This window comes from Orcinus orca, chromosome 21 (assembly GCF_937001465.1).
Source record: "Orcinus orca chromosome 21, mOrcOrc1.1, whole genome shotgun sequence".
Classification (NCBI taxonomy): Eukaryota; Metazoa; Chordata; class Mammalia; order Artiodactyla; family Delphinidae; genus Orcinus; species Orcinus orca.
This window is the reverse complement of record NC_064579.1, coordinates 14,616,936-14,638,250: the sequence shown is the minus strand read 5'-3', so window position 1 is coordinate 14,638,250 and position 21,315 is coordinate 14,616,936. Positions and strand designations below refer to the sequence as shown.

The 21,315-nt window shown below is 38.6% G+C and overlaps 1 protein-coding gene across 2 annotated transcripts in view; it reads left to right on the top strand.

Annotated features, from left to right (window-relative positions):
* DLC1 (DLC1 Rho GTPase activating protein) overlaps nucleotides 1–21,315 on the top strand; it is a 404,638-nt gene that overhangs the window by 172,080 nt on the left and 211,243 nt on the right. For both annotated transcript variants that reach the window (XM_004277160.4, XM_049704221.1), the window contains exon 5: nucleotides 20,989–21,022. In XM_004277160.4, the coding sequence (XP_004277208.1) occupies nucleotides 20,989–21,022 (34 nt within the window). The remainder of the gene's footprint in view (nucleotides 1–20,988; nucleotides 21,023–21,315) is intronic.

Here is a 21,315-nt window from a genome sequence, read left to right as displayed (position 1 = left end):
ATTCTGCATCTCAAAGAAAAACTCATATAATATTGGTAGGGAAAAGATATTTTGCAAGAATTTTTCATGCATTTTAATAATAATAAAGACAACAAAAATTTTTTTTTAAATTATATATGAAGAAGTAATAAGTCCTATATGAAAATACTATCATCTTTTAAAAAAATAAATTTAATTAGTTATTTTACTTAAATAACTTTTACTTAAATTTTACTTAAGTAATTCTAGACTCACAGTGCTGTAGAAATTCCAGAGAGGTGACTTAATCCATTTCTCTGTCTTCAGGGAGGATAGAGATCCCATTGTTGTTAACTTCTGGACAGGAGATTCCAGAATCACAGAATCACCCTTATGCATCCATTTTAGTAGAGACTCAGTATAATTCAGAAAACATCACATTTAAATATATTGTTGTACATAAACTATCTTAATTCTCGAAAGTGTCAGTTAACCTGGGTTAATCAAGTTACCTATAATTTACCTCTCAGACAAAAGGCAAACCCAAGAAGATCACCTACAGTGTATATTTACTATTACAACAGCTTCCAGGGTATGCTGTGTGTACTCTGCTCATTCTCTGACCCTCACAGCTACTTCCTGAAAATAGAGGGTGGGGTGTGCAGCTCAGATGATAAGGAGCTGAACACACTGCAAGAACGAAGGTCTTCAAAGAAAGATTGCATTGTGTTCATTATGCTTTATTTGCTAGGGCAAGAAAATATCCTGATCCACTTTCCAGTGATTTTCAACAATGGTTGAAATAAACTTTTCCTTTTTTAAATTTAAAGCTACATTAAGGAAAAAATGCAATTTATGTTCCATTTCCAAAATAGTCTGGCCAATCAAGATTTTATTATGTGCAACTGAAAGGTCATTAAAAATGCTGAAGCTAATCCTTTTTTTTTTTAAATTAATTAATTTATTTATTGGCTGTGTTGGGTCTTCGTTGCTGCATGCGGGCTTTCTCTAGTTGCGGCGAGTGGGGGCTACTCTTTGTTGTGATGAGTGGGCTTCTCATTGTGGTGGCTTCTCTTGTTGTGGAGCATGGGCTCTAGGCTTGCGGGCTTCAGTAGTTGTGGTACATGGGCTCAGTAGTTTTGGCGTGCAGGCTCTAGAGCGCAGGCTCAGTAGTTGTGGCACACGGGCTTAGTTGCTCCGGGGCATGTGGAATCTTCCCAAACCAGGGCTTGAACCCGTGTCCCCTTCACTGGCAGGCAGATTCTTAACCACTGCACCACCAGGAAAGTCCGCTAATTCTTAAGTTTAAAAAAATTCTGTTGTATTTTATGGAAGCTGAACTCAACCTAACATGGTTTGAGTCTTCATCTTCAGTAGTTACACACATTGTCCGGTGGTCACATTCTCAATGCATTATGTCAAGGAATAGACTAGCAAAAAGCAATAAGTCAAGGAAAGGATAATATTAAAGCCACTTAAAACAAGGAGCAAGGCCTGACTTGATGCCAATATCAATATTTTACTCTTTTTGGTATGTAAAAATATTTATGCTTCTAAAATCTTAGAAATTTCAAAAAAAATAGATTGTATTTTTCAAGAAAAAGTGGAATATCCTGAGTTTTAGCATTTTGGGTTTTTTGGTTTTGGTTTTTTTTTTGGTTTGGGGATTTATTTCTTTTTTGATGTTTCTATCTGCATCATTTCTAAATTAGAACATAGACATTTTACGTTTGAAGACATTCTAGAGTGAATACAGCTAAATGACAAAACCAGGCATGTTGATTTCTTTCTCTTTCTTAACCCTCCACAACAATAGCTATTTTAACAAAACAATACCTTATCCTCAGAATTCTTCAAACTAGATGGTCTTTATTTTAAGCTTTGGGGGGCATATTCTTTGCTTTATCTTTTTTCCTTTTCGTATCTATTCTTTATGTTCTTTTCAACCTAATTTCAAGTGTGCAAGCATTTTTCAGAGAGAGGAAACCCCACCTGTAAGGCTGACCTGTTCATAGGCTCAGGACACCCTGCTGTGAGGCAAGTATTTTGGAATAGCTGTTTTTAGCCGGTTGTTGCACAGAGAGTCTGGAGAAAAGTTAAACAAGCAAACAAAAGTAAAATTTAAAAGGTGAGTATTGAGGAAAGACAGATGTATGTGATCGTAGCCCCTGACCAGATGGCCACCTCATAACCTCTCCTTGAGTGTTGTCACACACCTGGGACATGGGGGCCTGGGGATGTGATGAGAAGTATCACAGCCACACAATAGGAAGGTCCCTGTTGGCCAAGAAGACTTGGAGAAAGGTAACTAGTTACTGGTTTGAATGTGTTGGCCTCAAAACTATTAACTATAACTAACATTTTCTCAGAGCTCACAGAATACTCAACATCCTACTCAAAAAATGTGGCACAGAGAAAGAGGCGCAGACCCCACCCCTACTTTAGTGAGGTAGACGTTCGTGTTCAGTCAAAAGTTCACAAGTATTGAGTTAAATATCTATAATCAGTTTTCTAAAAATAGACTGTGTGCCCACAGTCTGCTAATGCTTCACCTCAGCCAGATTTTTGCTGGGTTTTTTTAGTTTCAGATGAGTCCACCAACCAAAGGCAAAAATCAGTGTTGATTTTAAACATTGGATAAGAAAGCAATGCTTTCTCTTCTACTACAAACAAAGCCTGAACATGGAATGTGGATTTCACATACCTGTGTATCAATCAATAAGCGTTACCTACTGTGTGCAAGACACTACACTGCAGGGCAAAACGAAAGAAAGTGTATCCATAGCGCCTGTCCTTGAGGATCTTAGCGTTTCCATGGAGAAATAATAAATATATAATAGGAATATGTAAAAAGATTTTTAAATAATAATATATATCAGATAAATACTACGTTAGTAGTGATAACATTTCCTACTCATAGAACAGAGGAGAGGTCAAGAAAATACCCAAAAGCCAGGCCACCCCAAAATTCAGTAGAAAATTCTTTATTTCTGGAAAAGTTTTCTTTCCACTAGGGCTCTTGAACCATAGTGTTGATGGCTGGAGCCTAGATGTGAATAGAACAGACCATACCTGGGTTGAGGTGACAGCAGACTGAACCAGTCTGGGATGACAAGGATTCTGCTTATCCCACAGGCTTGAGCCAAGGATAGGGGTGTGTTTGTTTAGGACACAACATGAAAACATTGGGAAGCTCTGTGAGATCAGCAGATAGTCATGACTCCAGAAAGTAATACTCTTTGAGGAAAGTCTGGGGAGAGGGGGAAAGGAGAGGTGTTTGCTGTTTTGTCTCCACTTGTAGATTGTAATGAGCCACTCCAAGGCAGGAACCCAATTCTTCCTCTTTTCCCCAGGTCTGAGCTCACGTAATATTTGTTTAAAACTGAATTGGATGAATCCATGGCTGAATCAATGACTCAGTGAATAAACGTCTTTGATTCCTCCCTTCCCTCTCACTCTTCAGCTCTCTCAGTCCAGCTTCTCTTCCCCACCAGGTATCCACTTCGCCTCTGCTGATTTTTCCAGCCTTCCCCTACTTCCTTGTTGCTGGATGAAGTGATCACATTTGCATTCTCTTCCTTGACCTCAGCATCACTCCCATCTCCAGACTGCTCCCTCTCATTTCAAAAACGTTGCTTCTTTCAGCTTCCACGCCATCATACACTTCTGGGTTTTCACTTTCTTCTCTTCCAGTCCTAGTCAGTTCTCCATGCTGGCTCCTTCTTGACTTGGCCCTTAAATACAGCGTCCAGGCCTACTCCCTTCCCACATCGCACCCCCATACTCTAAAGCCTCATCTCCCCAGCTTCAGGTCCCACCAAACTCATATTTCAGCCCAGACCTCTCTTCTGATCTCCACACTCCTGTAACCAGTGGTTTAAAACAGTCTAATTGAGCTTGTCCAAAATGGAAATTGGCTACTGCTACCACCCAGCCCACCCACCCTGCAGTTTGCTCTGCCTCCACTACTCCACCTTCTTAGATCCCTAAGACAGGAGGCTGACCGTCTTCTTTGGCATCTGCCTCTCCCATGCTCCCACAGTCAACCCATTGCCAAGTGTCTGGTGTTGACTCTCCCTCCAAAATGTAAGTGATGTCTGACCACTTTTTCCCACCATCATCACCAGCCCTGCAGCCTAAGCAGCAGTCATTTCTCTTTCCTGAACTGTCACCTCTTACCTGTCAGTATATGGGTCTGATCCTCTTCTTCCCAATACGTTCTCCTCAAAGCAGCCAGTGTAGTCTTTGAAAACTGCACATCAGATCACATCACTCATCTACTTAAAACCCACGGAGAGATTGTCAGGGCTTAACATAAGCTACAAGGTCTGTATAACCTAGTCGTCACCTAATTCTGTAGCATCATCTCATGCCATCCTTTCCATCAACTTACCAGACTCCAGCCACAGATTCTGTTTTCAGAACTAGAACCAAACCACTGTGGTCTCCTAGCTCAGCAGTTCTCCAGGTACAGTCGCTGGAACAGCAGCAGTGACATCACTTAAAGAAAATGTAAATTTTTGAGCCCCACCCTAGACCTACTGACTGAATGAGAAAACTCTGGGAGCAGGGCCCAGCAGGTGATTCTGATGTACACTTGAGTTTGAGAACCACTGATCCAGTTAATTTGAGATGGGAATGCCTGGAAGTCCCAGTTTTACCTGTTTTATTACCTAGACATACCGATTAGTCAGGCTTTTTTGGGGAGCTTGGTGGAAGAAAGAGATTGGGGCCCAGCGTTGCTTGTCCAACTTAATAAGTTGACTGGGGAAAGCAGTGGGTGACTTTTGAGTTCGAGTGACAAGATATATATACACTTATGTGTACTTTTTTGTGAGCCTTTAGGTGTTCTACTGTACCACATTCCAAACTCTAAGTAGAGGTCAGCTGATACTCATAGAATAATCTGAGTGCAAGCCTTCCTTAAATAAAGAGCTAGCCCCTCTTACTGTCAAATATCACCTTAGTTTATTGCATTGTTAGTGAAATTGGCATGTGGATGTCTTTTTCTCTCTCTTAAATCTCAAGTTTCCTGACACTAGGAATTATACTTCATAATTTTTAATATCCTCCTCATTGCCTTGTAATACTAAGTTTTGGTATATATTGAGTGAGTGGTTGATAGAGCCATTTTCTTAGTTTAATTTGGAATAAATATAAACCACCGGATGTTTTAAAATGTGATGCAAGAAGGCAGTCTTTTCCCAGAGATCATTCAGTCCTAACTTACATCTGTTATAGTGCCAAAGTTCTTTTTCAATGAATTCTTAAATCTCTATAGAATTTTCCAAAAAGTTCTAGCAGCTGTTTGTCTTCACATGAAAGACCACTTATTTACTGAAAATTGTTTACTCAGCCTGCTTCATTTATGTCTCTACCTTATGATTGGTCCTTAGAAACCACCCACTTGTCAGCCTTTCATGTAGCAGGACAACATTTATGGCCTTTTGAGATTTTCTTTGTGTATGTATAAAATTATTGTTCCAGAATATGTTTAAATGTTTGAGAAGTGTTGTTGAAGGATTGTACAATTTAGTAGGACTACTGGAAGCAAGACAAAATTTTTTTCTATGTATCATATTATCCTTACTCACCATACTTGAAATAATCCAACAGTGTCCTCAAGGGACCGGCTCTGGTCCAAAAACCAGAAGCTCATTAGCCTCACTTTTACTTCCTTTCCAAGCTATCAGGGCTCTAAACAAGCTACACAGGCAAAGACTGACCAACTTCTGAGATTTCCCTTTTCTTGTTTATTTTTTCCAATTGTTTTGTAAAATAATTGCCATCAGTTACAAGGTTCTTAAAAAAATTCTCTGTTATGATCCTCATTCCCAGTTGTGTCTGTTTTCTGTGTAGTCATATACATGCCCATGTAATTTCAAGAAAAGCAGAACTGCTTTTAGCACTTAGTGTTTAAACAAATCGAACAATCAGTTAGATTATCTTATGGTAAATAATCATTACATAGCATCACCAAGGTATCGTCAAAAGACTATCTGATACTCTAATGATTGCCTTAAAATGCATACATGTGTATATATTTAAATACAAACATGCTACACGCAAACATAACACTTTTGATATTTATCAAGGAAAACACAATTATAATTGCATTTTGGTTGCTTTAAATTCCAAATATTTTAGTTTAGTAAAGTCTCTACAAATGCTTGATGTGCAATAAGATTCTAATCTATAAAAGCAATCTTCCATTTTTCACAAGTACTTGGTTTGAATTTGGTTTGGAAGCTAAGGCTTACTCAGATTAACACAGAAAAGAAAACGAAGAAGGATGCTGTATCCTATTGATCAAGTTAGAACTTATTTTAAAGTCACCTTTAAGGAATTTCCCTAGAGACATGTCTCCTACATGTTCCTGAATAATATGAGCTACTAAAAATCTTCTGTTTGCTTTCAGTTGCATTTTAGAGAGTTTCCTTATGAACACATTTGAGAGAGAACAGCAGCAACAACAAAAAATGTAAAAAAACATGGCCAGATCTCTGTCTGATGTAAGACTCTAAATTCAGTCTGATTTGTCAGACTCTGTAGGGAGTGTTTTCAAGTAACAGATTGTCCCTACTGTGCTCAGTGGCACCTGCTGACAGGCTCTAATGAAGCCACGGAATGGGATGCATTGAGATACAGTAGCTATTTCACATGATTCAGAAGCCAGCTTGCTGGGTTGATTTACACTAACACTGCATTAGAGTATATTTCCGTATTTTTTAAGTCTCTAAGATATACTTAAAATCAGAAGAATAATCAGAAGAAAATCTATTTTCAAAAGAAATAATACCACCAACGAGTGAAACGCTTTTTGGATGCCTCATAGGATTACTGTAAGGATTACTTAAGATACTATATATATATAATGACAATAAGGTATTCACTTTGCTGCGTTACCTTATCTCTGTGTATATGTCAGTATGGTATGAACACCATATGCCTGTGTATGCTCACATCACTCTTACACTCACATCACTCTTAGATTGAAAAATCTAAGTTCCTTAATGGTAGAACTAAGTTTTTATTGTATTATGCTGTATATAGTTCTTATTTTTGCTTAAAATGTGCAGAGGAATTCACTAAATATAAGTTAATAAATGATGGCCATCAACCCAAGCAGAACACTTAGTTGCAAAGAATGATGAAAGAGAAAAATAATGAAGAATAGAGGCCAGTTGTTCTTCCTGTTTCCACCAGGTCTGCCACGAAGAACATGCTATTTAATTGTAGCAGGGGAAATTTGTGATTTTGAACATTAGGGGTAAATTACTGTCTTTGAGCATGAAACAGTCTTTTAAAGGAGCATGACAAAATCTAGATCTCAAGGAAATAAGGTGAATTTTAGTTTAGTTATAGTTTTGCAGATGTGTACAAAAGATATTCATAAACTCCTTATTTAAATATATAGGTAAATGGCTTTGTTATTTATTGCTGCATATCAAATTACCCCAAAATTTAGCAACTTAAAATAACAATGAATAATCCCACACAGTTGCTGTGGGTCACAAATTCAGGAGCAGCTTAGTTGGATGGTTCTGCTTTAGCATCTGTCCTGAGGTTGCTGTCAAGATTTTTGAAGGCGTGACTAGGATCTGAGGATCTGTTTCCAATATGGCTTACTCACTTGGCTGTTGGCTGGAGACTTTGGTTCCTTGCCACGTGAACCACATAGGGGGACTTAAGTGTCCTCATGATATGGCAACTAGCTTATCCCAGTGCAGGCCACACAAAAGAGAGCGCAAGGGGGAAGCTGCAATGCTTTGTATAACATCATGTCAGAAGTCACACTTCACGATACTTTATTAGAGAAAGGAATGAGTCTCCACCTTTTAAAGGAAGGAGAGTCAAAGATTTGTGAACATATATAAAAACCATCACAGTAAACTCTATGGGTGATACCATCTCTATGCAGTAAAGAAATATTACTTCCTAGAACTCATATGGTTTCAGTTTGGCTAAGTTTCTTGCTGACAGACATTTTCAAGAGAAACTCTGACGTTTCAGCACAAATTAAGAATTATTTAATGTTTGGAACTTTAAAGATATAACTAAAAAAACTGTGATCTAAAGTGTTTAATTTTCTTGAGGCTACAGAACTAGCTCTGAGTTTTCTATATACCCAATTTAAGTCTTTTGGGGGTTAATTATATGGTAGAATGTTAGCTCTATATGAAATCCAAGGTAATAATCTAAATTCAGTGTAACAGTTTGTGCCCATCAGAGTACGAAAGTTTTACAGGGGGTAAAAATAGATAAAAATACTACGGTCCTTGCCTACGTAGAGCAAAATGCTTCCAAACATTTAAGTACAACAACTAAGACTATAATATTTGTTTAATTTAGCAACTGACATATGGCTGTTTTTCAAAGGCAAAATGATCAAGGGTATGGTATAGCAGTAGGTACCAGCTAGAAGAGCCAGTAGATATTATCTTAAATATCTTGATTAACAAATTAAAGCATAATAAAAGCAATTTTGATTTATTTTTATTCTGAATTTTGCCCATAATAAGAAAATTTACTATAGTTCTTGAAAAAAATACATGTTCAAAACCCTAATGGAAATAAGGCATTTGAATAGAAATATTTTTCAGGCCTACTTCAATAAATCTTTCATTTTCCAGTACTCAAGGTTCTCAGCGTGGAGAATATATGGAAAAGTACTGTTCGTTGACTGAATTTTGACCCAAATAGTAAGGAAAACAGTTGTGGGAATTAAAAGTAGGCCTACCAGAAAATGTAGTACATTTAACTGAATTCCTACAAAAGACACTTAAAAATAGGTCACTCTTTCATCTGGGCCATGTGGATTTGATGTGAATCATTATCAGAGAGCCTGCAAATAACAGACACTTTAAAGAGTATATTTGTTTCTTACCTAAATAAAGATAGAAATTTCAGAAAACCCTGAGAACTGGATGAATTATGCTCCTGAGTCAGGGCTCATATAATGGTAACTTCCTATAGAAAAGACAGTGGCTCATAGGAAAGAGAAAAAAGGCCTCATTACAGAGGGAACTGTTCTCTTTGTTACCCAAATGCACTGAACTGCTTCACTTTGGAATCACTTTACCATCTCCAGTCCCTTTATTGACTGTTTCCCTGTTGAGTGCATAGATTAATAAATATTCAAAGATGTGTTATTCTTTCCTAGTACTAGATTTTGCATTTTAAGTAATTGGGATGATATCAGTTTTGTGGTTTGGCGATTTCACTGCATTGTAATCCTTAAAAATGGAAAATATGACATTGTTTTCATATTTTAATTTTAAAACATGTTACCAAATATGTTTGTTTGTTAAGTACAGAAAATAGATCATTGGATGAAGTTGGGCACTCAGTACAAAGGTTTAGAGTTACCCCAACAGGAGCCTGAGTTCTCAAAGTGAAGAATTGATAGAACAAGTTTTTAACCCATTTCATAGAGAGCAGAAGTCACCAAGAGGCCAAATATTCCAAATGGAGAGATCAGGAAGAGGTTTAAGATAATAAAGCAGCATTTTGTTGATGTTTAGAATAGAAATCATTTGACTTAGTGCCAATTTGATCATTTAAAACCCAAACCAACTTTTTGTCAGCCTTAATAGCAAGTCACAGAATTGAACAATGTTTGGAGGAGGATCCTGAAAGGAGTGGGCTGGGGAAAGCAGACAGTAATGGGGTGGTGTTGACGGCACGATGTTTCGCAAGCATTCTTTGCCACGGGGGAGAATGGGATCTCAGTTATCATGCAGTTACTTTCTAGGGTCAAGTGTCTATACTATGCTTCCTATATTGCTTTCATTTTTGTGGGATGTTTTTATTTTGTTGATGTACTCGTAATCACAAACATGTTTATAAACTAAACAACCACTAAACCAATTACTTTTGACCTTGATGAAAGGTATACCTGTTCTAAGTATAAATCAACCCTTGGGCATCCCTGCTGATTGATGAAATATTCCAGATCTGCAAAAACTAGCTCCATTTGAAGTGCTCCTTTGTCAGCACCGGCTTTGGATAGAGCTTCACTTAGTTGTGATTCTTTGGAAGAGAGACATTACATGAGGCTAAACTACAGAGCATTCAACTGTCTCGTGAAATTGTATAAACATTGTGTAATGTGGTCATAAAAATTAAGTGATTTCTCCTTTTATTCCAGGACACAAACTCTTAGCCAGCAATGTCTGATTGCAAAGGAAGAGGGGGAAGGGGCAGCCTGCCCAGGACTGACATGTAGAAAAGGAAAATGTGCCAGGGCTCACTTTGTGTTAAAGTTCCCTGCTCCTTTCAGATCCACAGCACCCACCTGTTGAGGCATCTCGAGGACGATGAATGCTCAATTACTCCTTTAAGCCCACATTCCAGTTAGGTTTTTTCTTCCCCAGTAATTAAAAAGAATACCAATATCTTTGGTTTCTAACTTCCTTTTTTTTTTTCCTGTTGCTACCTATGGTGGAAGATATTTACAGAAAAGTCCAAAAGCAGCTGTGTAGTATAGAGGTTAAGAACACAGACAATCTGGGCTAAAGTATTGCATTCAGTTCTTGGCTTGACCGTTTACAAATGGTGAGACCTTGGGCAAGTAAGTCGCCTTGTCTCTATATGACTTGGTTTCCTCATATATAAAGTGGAATAGTGACAGTTCTCCCTTTGTAGGATTAGTTATTAATATTATATGAGTTAAAATGTGCCAAGTGCTTAGAAAAGTGCCTGGCACAGAGGATGTGCTGGATAAGGGTCACCTCTTACTATGTGTTGCCTTTTCCCTGTGGCATTGAGGCATTTTACTATCATTTTGTCTAACTATTCATGAAATGCTGACCCCTCTGATGCCTACTTTAACATGCCTCTTCTTGACCAGCTTCTCTCTCTGCCTTTCTTTTCTCAACCTCTTTCCCTTCTCTTCGGCTTCTGTCTGCCCTTGTAAATGCAGGCCTCTTAATAGTCCAGATTCAAACATCTCCCCTTCTGTACTCTCCCTTCCTATTTGGCCTTGCCTAGTGCCTTAATCCAGGCCCTCCCCACCCTGCCTTTTTTTTCCCTGCCTCTATACACAGCCCCCAAAAGATGTGAGCACTCATTCCTTAGTGATATTGGTTAAAAAAGTGCTGCATGTGGTCGTTTCATCCGTGTCTTTTCCCTAGAACTCTAAAGCATTGCCTTCTCCCACCATCTCCTATCTCCTACTCAGCCTTTGATAAATACTTGTTGGAAACATATTTGGTAAAACATTTAGTTAATGATGATGTCAAATTTTTATCTAACTTCTAAAGTTATGTGTAAATTTCAGTTAGCCATGCTGTGTCTACAAAGTCTTCACTTTTATGGCTAATGTGCAAGATACACTTAACAAGTTTTCTACAGAAAATTAGTATTGAAGCAATTCAACCGGGACACTAATGATTTCATGCTTGCTATGAATAATTATTCTTGCGTATAAGTTTATAAACAAAAATGTGGCTAATTGTTAATATTATTACTTAATCTTATATCTTATAAGCTTTCATGGCCTCTCTGAGTGCATTACTCTCCCCAAATATTATACTCAATGATTCTAACCTTGTCAACATTAGCATAAGTGGAAAATGTGTCAGTGTCACAAATTTCATCTCACAGAAGGCTCAGAATTCACTGACCATTTTGAAATGCAATTTTCTGGGACTAAGTTAGACACTAAAGACACATCAGTGGTTCTTAAGACTTTTTCATTTATTACAATCTGTGCCCTACATAATGCCCCACACAGAGAGAGGGAGACAGGAAGAGAAATGGAATTTTCATGCACATTCATAGAAGAAAGAAAGGAATAGAAGTGTACCAGTCAGGGCTCCAATAAGAAATAGAAGGAACACTTAAAATAGGATTATATGGGGAAGGATTAGTTACAAAGGAACTATTTACAAAGGTGTGCAGAAGGAGAAACACAAGGGTTAGTGCTGTAACCTGTGGGGCTTAGTCCTAGCTGAGCCATCACCACCTCAAGGCCCCAAAGAGAAGTAAACAGTTAACAGAACCCAGAGGGAAAAAGTCTGCAAAGTCAGCTGCTTGAGAAGAGCAATGACCTTGGGTAAAAGGACACAACCAGTTCAAGGCAACTACGCCATGTAGGATCCAGGGGAATAAATACTCCTTCCCCCTTTGAAGAGGTTCTGGAACCAATTCCCAATGAGGGAGAGGGTTTCCTCCACACCACCAAGCAATTCTCCAGACACCTCCTGGGTGTCCTACCATTCAACTCAATCCTGACACTATCCACCTGGAGATTGCATCAGATCCCTCATGTTAAGGGCTCAGTCACACAGACTACACCCCCCTCCCCATTTCAGTTGCCAGTTGCAAGCCCAGGTTATCACCTGTGCTTCAGACCAACAGGCTATAGATCAGAGGCTCCTATGACCCCCTCCTTGGGTTGAATTAAGCTGATAGAGTGGCTTACAGAACTCAGATTAACATTTTACTTACTTTCTTTGTTGTAAAAGGATGTAACTCAGGGACAGCCAGATGGAAGAGTTGCAAAGGGCTAGGTACGGGGAAAGGACGAGGAGCTTCTATGCCCTCTCCAAGTGCACCAGTCTCCCCAAATCTCCAAGTGTCCATCAACCCAGAAGCTCTCCAAGCACTGTCCATTTGGGTTTTCATGGAGGTTCCTTACATAGCCATGATTGATTAAATCATTGACCACTGGCGATTGAACTCAATCCCCAGCCCCCTCCCCTCCCAAGAGGCTGGTTGGCTTCGCTGGCAGCCAGCCCCCATCCTGGGTGGGGTCAAAGAGCCACCTCATTAACGTAACAAAAGACACTTTTATCACTCTCCTAACTGAGGATATTCCAAGGGTTTTAAGAGCTCTGTGCTAGGAATGAGATGGAAGATCAAAAAGCTGTATTTCTGGGCTTCCCTAGTGGCGCAGTGGTTGGGAGTCCGCCTGCCGATGCAGGGGACGCGGGTTCGTGCCCTGGTCCTGGAAGATCCCACATGCTGCGGAGCGGCTGGGCCCGTGAGCCATGGCCGCTGAGCCTGCGCGTCCAGAGCCTGTGCTCTGCAACGGGAGAGGCCACGGCAGTGAGAGGCCCGCGTACAGGGAAAAAAAAAAAAAAGATGTATTTCTTATTATAAATGACAATATCACAGCCTTATATCCCCTACTGGGGCTCCCCATAGGCCAACCTACCCTGAAGCCAGAGACATGGGATGCTGTTGATGGAGTCCATGCAAAGTGTTCCCATATAATTTATCATCCAAACTGGGACACTTTTGAGAGTTAAAGGAGTTGTTAAAATTGTAACTACTGCAAAAAAAAAGAAAGTTGCTACCCAACAATTACATAACTGTTGTAGATTTTTATACCATTCAATAAATGACGAATACAGCTGTAGCAGGAAAGCCTCTACTACTCTATACATTCTGTGACGAAACTGCTCCACCTCTGCCTCCCTGCATATTTAATATATGCATGTGTCACATATACCTAACCCACAATTCCCTCCTACCCCATCAGACTCTGTGTATCCTGCAGGCTGCAGATGGCACCAGAGCACAGCTAGCTGGTGCACCAAGGATGGGTAGGGCATCTGAAATCAGGAGTCAGCTGTCCCAAGCCACTTGGGTCTGAGTGCATTTTGTTAAACCAGTGAGCAACCTATGTGCTGTTCTTGAAAGGGAGTTGTTTGTTAGATTATATCTGGGAAGGGTCAGGGAAAGAGTCAGTTTATCCCTAGTTGTCTTTAGAATATAACCATATATTAAAGTAAGAACTTTGTTCTCTGCGCATGAATCTCACACACTGTCACAGACGAGACCGTAGAAGTCATAAGGGCAAACCCACTCTGACGTATATTAAAACAATTATTCATAATTTTATGTCATCAAAAAATGAACATTCCAGGGCTTCCCTGGTGGCGCAGTGGTTGAGAGTCCGCCTGCCGATGCAGGGGACGCGGGTTTGTGCCCCGATCCAGGAGGATCCCACATGCTGCGGAGCAGCTGGGCCCGTGAGCCATGGCCGCTGAGCCTGCGCGTCCGGAGCCTGTGCTCCGCAACAGGAGAGGCCACAGCAGTGAGAGGCCCGCGTTCCGCAAAAAACAAACAAAAAAAATGAACATTCCAAAACTAAACATACTCTTACAGCAATTGTACTCTTTGGTATTTATACAATGAAGTTGAAAGCTTATGTTCATACAAAAACTTGCACATAGATGTTTATAGGAGCTTTATTCATAATTAATTGCCAGAACCTAGAAGCAACCAAGATGTCCTTCAGCACACATTGAAATATCATCCAGTGCCAAGAACAAATGAGCTACCAAGCCGTGAAAAGACATGGAGGAACCTTTAACTGCGTATTACTAAGTGAGAAAAGCCAATCTGAAAAGGCTACATTCCATATGATTCCTAACATATGACATTCTGGAAAAGGCAAAACTATGGGGACAGTAAAAACACCTGTGGTCACCAAGAGTTAGGGAGGAGAGAGGGATGAATAGAGCACAGAGGATTTTTAGAGCGATGAAACTGTTCTGTATGATACTATAATGGTAGGTACGTGTCCTTATACATTTGTCCAAACCTGTAGAGTAGACCACACCAAAAGTGAACCCCGAATATAAACTATGGACTTGGAGTGCTAATAATGTGATGGTGTAGATTCATCAGTTGTAATAGATGTACCACTCTGCTGGGGGCTGTTGCTAATAGCGAGGCGCTGCATGTGTGGGGCAGAGGATTTAAGTGAAAACTCTGTACCTTCCTCTCAGTTTTGTTGTAAACCTAAAACTGCTCTAAAAATAAAGTCTATGTTTTCAGTGAAAGAACAATGACTGTCAAAGCTGGAGAAAGACTTCGTAAACCAAAACAGATGATATCAGATTGCCAATCAGACACAGCTTCTCAATGAACTTCTTTGTTCAGATGAAAGCAAACAGAAATCATTGACTGGTTAACAATATCACAGACTGGAGTGATTTCAAAAGAGTCTTTAAATAGACATGGAAACAAACCCATTTTCCAGTGTACCTTCTTTTCTTTAATGTCTTTCATGTGTTCCCCAAAAATGTGACTCCCCAACCTCTTCCTGTTGTCCATTGTGCCCCAATGGGCTCTTGTGCTCTCATCTGAGACCGAGGCCATTCCATCACTGAGGGACATTCATTGTGCCCCAATGGGCTCTTGTGCTCTCATCTGAGACCGAGGCCGTTCCATCACTGAGGGGCATTTGCCTGCAATTTCTAAGGATGTAATTAACCATTTTGAAATTTACTGTAAAATATTTTTGTGGGAATAAAAGTGAATGTTTCCAAGGGAAAGGAATAATTTACTGTCACTGATTCTTCCCATTTTTAAAAAGGCAAATAGAGGAAATTCCTATAGAACAAAACAGAATATTCCAGACACTTCTGCATGAGCATCTCTAATATTTGAAAACATGCAGAACAAGCACTATCTATAAAGAGAGAAAGCACAAAATAAGTGGTAGCATTTTTTCCCTACATGGAACCTACAAGTAGAATCTTTCAGCCTGTCCATTATTTGAAGGGGTTGACTTTCAAAGGGCCTTTTTTTTGGACGTGCTCTGTGGTTTGTGGGACCAGCCAGATAGAATCCCGTGCCCCCTGCAGTGGAAGCACAGAGTCTTAACCACTGGACCGCTGGGGAATTCCCTCAAAGGGCCTTCTTAATGGTAGTAGTCTATCATCCCGATTATAAAACACTAAGAAGAAAATAATTTATATAGGTGATATATAAACACATTTATATAATATATATTATATATATTAATTTATATTAAATAATTTATATGACATGACATATTAATAAAACTAACATGTTAAAGAGGAAAAATCCTACTCTATTTTCACCTGAAATCATGAAGATGAAATTGAATCAATTAGAATGTTTCAATTGTCATTATACGAAAATGGATTCAGATACGACACCCATTACTTATGTTACCATTTATGTTAGCAGCTTCTGTGTAGTTGGTGTAAATTCCTAAAAGGTATCCAGCTGAGGTCCTTCTGTAAGTGCAGAAAGCCATTCTAGCAACAGACCAAATGAATCAACATATGTCTACAACATTTCCGCAGGGCACGTCAAAATGAGCATTTCCCCAGCCACATTTCATGTCTAAAAACATAAACAGACACACACACAGTCCAGGCTCCCACACACAGCTTTAAAAGACCTCATTTAGAGAAAGCAAATTGTTTCCTCCCCTTTTACTAAAAAGTTTCTCTTTAATGGCTTTTTAAAAATTCAATTGTAAAATACCTTAACAAATCAACATAAATGAAAATCTTTGCATGTGGAGAACTACAGGAGGGTCAGTACAGCCATAGGAAAAGTTGTTATCCTATCATTTGAATATCACAGAGAAAAATAACAAAAGACCATGAATAATTTTCTTCTCTCATTTGGAAGTTATTAGTAGACTTCCCTTTGTTCCATTGAGAAATGAGAGAAGAAAATATGAAGTTACAGCGAACCCATATGGCCAGCAGGAAAATCCTCTTTAATTGCTTTATTGCCAGAAATGTTAAATCACTTCCTGAGGATACAGTTCAAATGAAACATATGGCAGCTATTAACAAAAACCCCTAATGAATTCAAAAATATGCTTTTTATGGGAGCTTTCTCATAAGCAAGTCATACATGTTATTTAAACTATATATACAAATACACACTTGGCATTTTAATCCCACAAAGGTTTGATGAACACCTACTCTGTACCAGATGACACAGGCAACTTGCATGAAATGTTTTTTCCCCAAACCCAGGAACAGATATTAGACAATGAAACCTCAGGACATGATCCCAGATCTAGCCATGCCACTTCTCAGGAGTCAAAGACAAAAAGAAATCTCCTCACTAGCACTTCCTCCCCATGGGTTCAATGTCCAGGAAAACCATTCCATTTCCACCCAGGTAGTCCTAATTACCTACTATCTTCCTATACCTATTAATGTCACACCAATGAGGGTGCTAATCACTGTCATTCAGCAACTTCTGCATGGAACTATTCTCATGTATCTTCGTCAATTGGATTATGAATTCCACAAAGAAGAAAACTTTGCTTACAGCTTTTGTACATAGAATAACGTGAGGCATCTAATTAAGAATCAACCAATAGCTTTAATTAATTGAAAACCAAGTGTCAGCATTTTTTTTAAGTTAATGCCTTTCAACACTGGGAAATTTCACAAATCTAATCAATGTATTCATAAACCATTTTCTAAAGAGACAATTCTCCCTCAAATTCAAAGATATATCAGCTGAGGGATATCCAGCTGTTATTACTATGTGGTTTTACTTTAAAAGAGAAGTTATTAAATCTTGGGTACATTAAACTTTGACTTTTCTTTCTCCACATAATAATATGGCCATTGAAGTTATTTAATGGAAGTGAGCTTTGGTAGCTTAAAGATTCATGCAGAACATGGGGTAAGCTTCTAAAGTAACTGGCATTGTCTACATGACGTATTGGTTTTGGCTATATGGAGGCTAAAATATTTTTGTTTGTAGGGTAGCTCATTGATTAACATCTTTATTAAATATTTACTTATCCATGCTTGGTTACACATTTTGTAATCAAGTAGAATAAAATATGGAAAAGGCCTGTCACTGGTCAACTTGTGATTTGGTGTAAGACATTCAATTTGCCTAAAATGCCTTAGCTATAAGAAGAGAGAGCTTACTTAGAGAATTTCTAAATGTCTCATACAGATACTCCTGCACAAATATTTTGTAATCTAAGTCAATGTCTTCTCATAGGACCTCTCCAAACCTTTCTCCTCCTTCATTTCAAAATATTCTGATTAGTATTTTGAAATTAGTGTTAGTGATCTCAGAGGTCAGCATGCCAGTTGTTGTGTCTTGGCTTCCATTCCATTACTGTGACCTTGCAAAAGTTACTCTATTTTTTAAGACTTCACAGAGTTGGTCTAAGGATTGAGTGAGTTTATGCAGGTAAGAGCTTAAAACTGTACTTTGTACATTCTGAGACCCTAGTAAGTGTTAGCTCTTCATACACTGAGGTACTTTCTCCATGAACGTCCTTTAATTACCTATCACCAACCTTTACAGTCTAGTCAATGAAAGGGTTTCTGTTTTGTTTTGTTGTTTATTTGCTTAAAACAAAAGAGAAAATTTAATTTAAAAGCCCTGATCTCCAGTCAGGGGGCAAATCTAGGGGCTAGGCTTAAAATATAATATATAGTATGGATTTAATTCCATTTTTAGACTTTTCCCCAAATATAGACATAAAAAGTAATCAAACATCACTAAAACTGTAGGAAGACTTTCTTGTCAAGGGAATATAGAATCAGAGAAGTTCTTGAAACAAAGGAAAAATCCGATGATCCTGCTATAAATGAAAGGATGCTGAGGAAGATGCTTACAGCCTATACAGTCCCTCTGATGCCCTGGTCTCTGGACATGGTTCTCCACTCTGCCATTTAATAACCTAATATTCTCTTCATGGCTGCATCTTTGCCAGGACACAGAGTCAGTGTTCACACCCAGAGAACAAAAAGTGAACAACTAAATATAGATCAAGATTAAGTCAAAATATGCTTTCACTATAGATCAATCTTGCCAAAAAAAAAACCCTCTATTTTTTTATCTGTAGAAAGATTTTTTCCCTTATTTGAAAAATTACTTCAATCTCCAAATCCTGTAAATTCCAAAGGTGAGGATCTCAAAAATAATCAATATCTCACAAAGATATAGGTGTCTTGATCTTTGATATTTCCAGAAATGAAGATTGATATTATCATTTCCTTAGGCTGATCTACAACAGAGGTGCACCTGAGCCTTCCTCTCTCTCTCTCTCTCTCTCTCTCTCTCTCTCTCACACACACACACACACACACACACACACACACGTGTGTGCACACACACACATTTGCAACAAAATTAATTACCCATTTGAGCCTAGTTTTCTTACTTCAACTCTGAAGACTTTGTCCCCTAAATAAGGGGAGAGAGACATGCTTGTAGACATCTTATGTGGTCAGTGGCTGTGGAGTAGAAGGCGTCAAATCCCAGTGGGCCAGATAGATTTCTAAAAGGCTTCCAATAACAGTTAATACACTCATGTTAGCTGTATTTTATACATAAGTAACTGAGGTGAATGGCAACCAAAAGCTCACTTCCTTAGTTTGTTTTAGGATATTGACAAGGAGTAGAACTATACTGTTCTACTTTAAAGTCTGTTAAAGACCTCTCATTCTGAACTCTATTTTCTAAATAATAGGGATAGATAATAGATACTGGGAATTGAACTTCTAAACCTCTCATATCGGTAATTTGGTCCATTGGCCCAGTGCCCATAGTAACAAATAGTAAGAGCAGCTCCCTTTTCCCAGGGACCTCATGTGCTTTACAGAAGCTACTACGTTTAGTCTTTCAGCAGCCCTGTGAAGTAGAGGTGTTTTTCCCCCTTTTATAAGGGAGGAATCTGAACCTCGAGGGGACAGAGCAGAGACTTGAAAGCCCAGACACTAACCAAACAATTTACTTTTTCTGCCTCCCCAAATAGGACAAAGAAATCGAACCACAAAAATTCAACCCCAATTCGAACGTGGTTTTAGTCTCATTTACTGCCAGTATCTTTTAAGGGTAAGATCGGTCTGTCTTCAGAGAGGAAAACAATTACATGACTGATTTAGCATTAGCATAACTGGCTGTAGTGACTTTACCAATAGTTCCACAACTCTTTTTTTTTTTCTTTTCAGCTTTATTGAGGTGTAGTTGTCAAATAAAATTGTAAGATATTTAAAGTGTACATTGTAGTGATTTGATATATGTATACATCGTGAAAGGATTCCCCCTTTAGTTAATTAACACATCCATCACCTCATATACTTTTTGTGGGGGTGGGAATATTTAAGTTCTTCTCTCTTAACAAATATCAGTTATATAGTACAATGTTATCAACTGTAATCACCATGCTTTCATTAGTTCATCAGATCTTATTCATCATGCAGCTGAAAGTTTATACCCTTTTACTAATTCTTCCCTATTTCCCCCACTCCACCAGCCCCTGGCAACCACTTTTCTACTCTCTCATACTATCAGTTGCACACTTTTTTTTTTTTTAAAGAATCCACATATTAAAAATACCATGTTGTATTTGTCTTTCTCTGTCAGGCTCATTTCACTTAGCATAATGCCTTCAAGGTACATGTTATTGCAAATGGTACGATTTCCTTCTTATTCATTTTTGAATAATATACCGTTACACACACACACACACACACACACACACACACACACACACACACACACACACACACACACACACCCCACATCTTCTTTACCCATTTATCCATTGATGGACACTGAGGCTGTTACCATATCTTGGCCATTGTGAATAATGTTGCAATGAATATGGGAGTGCAGATACCTCTTTGATATCCTCTTTTCATTTTCTAATAAATTAATTCATTTATTTATTTTTGGTTGCCTTCGGTCTGTTGCTGCACGTAGGCTTTCTCTAGTTGCGGCGAGTGGGAGCTACTCTTCGTTGTGCATGGGCTTCTTATTGCAGTGACTTCTCTTGTGGTGGAGCACGGGCTCTGGGCACGAGGGCTTTAGTAGTTATGGCACGGGCTCAGTAGTTGTGGCTCGAGGCTCTAGAGCGCAGGCTCAGTAGTTGTGCTCCATACTGTTTTCCATACTGGCTGCACCAAATTACATCCCCACCAACAGTGCACAAGGGTTCCCTTTTCTCCACATCCTTGCCTATACTAGTCATCTCTTGTCTTTTTGATGATAGCCACTCTACAGGTATGAGGTGATGTCTCATCATGGCTCTGATTTGCATTTTCCTGATGATTAGTGATGTTGAGCACCTTTTCATGTGCCATTTGTATGCCTTCTTTGGAAAAAAAATATTTATTCAGTTCCTCTTCTCTCATATTTCTAGTGTCAGGTTCTATTTAATTTTTGCTTCATTTATGGGACATCATTTTGTTCCTAATAAAGTTATTTGCTGTTTCCTTCTAATAATACCACAATTTTGTGGCTTTTTTTCTCTTTCAGGCTATTCCAGGTACTTCAGAGAAGGAAAAGGCTGGTAAGTTGACATTGGTTGTGTTTTCACTCCTACCTATTTTAGAATAAAATTCCATCTTCGTATAGATATTTTATTAAATATCTAAAATGTATACATCTTGTCAGTCTCTGGGCAAAAGTTATGGTTGAATTCCTGAAAAATAAGTTTTGCTCAAAATGTAGGAAAAAATATGGTTTTCTAGCATAGGATTACATTTTGTTAGAATAAGGTGTGTACTTCTTGTAGCATTAACTGTAACTGCAACCACAACTTTTTTCTTGAGGAAAATAATTAGATGTCATTCAGTGTACTGA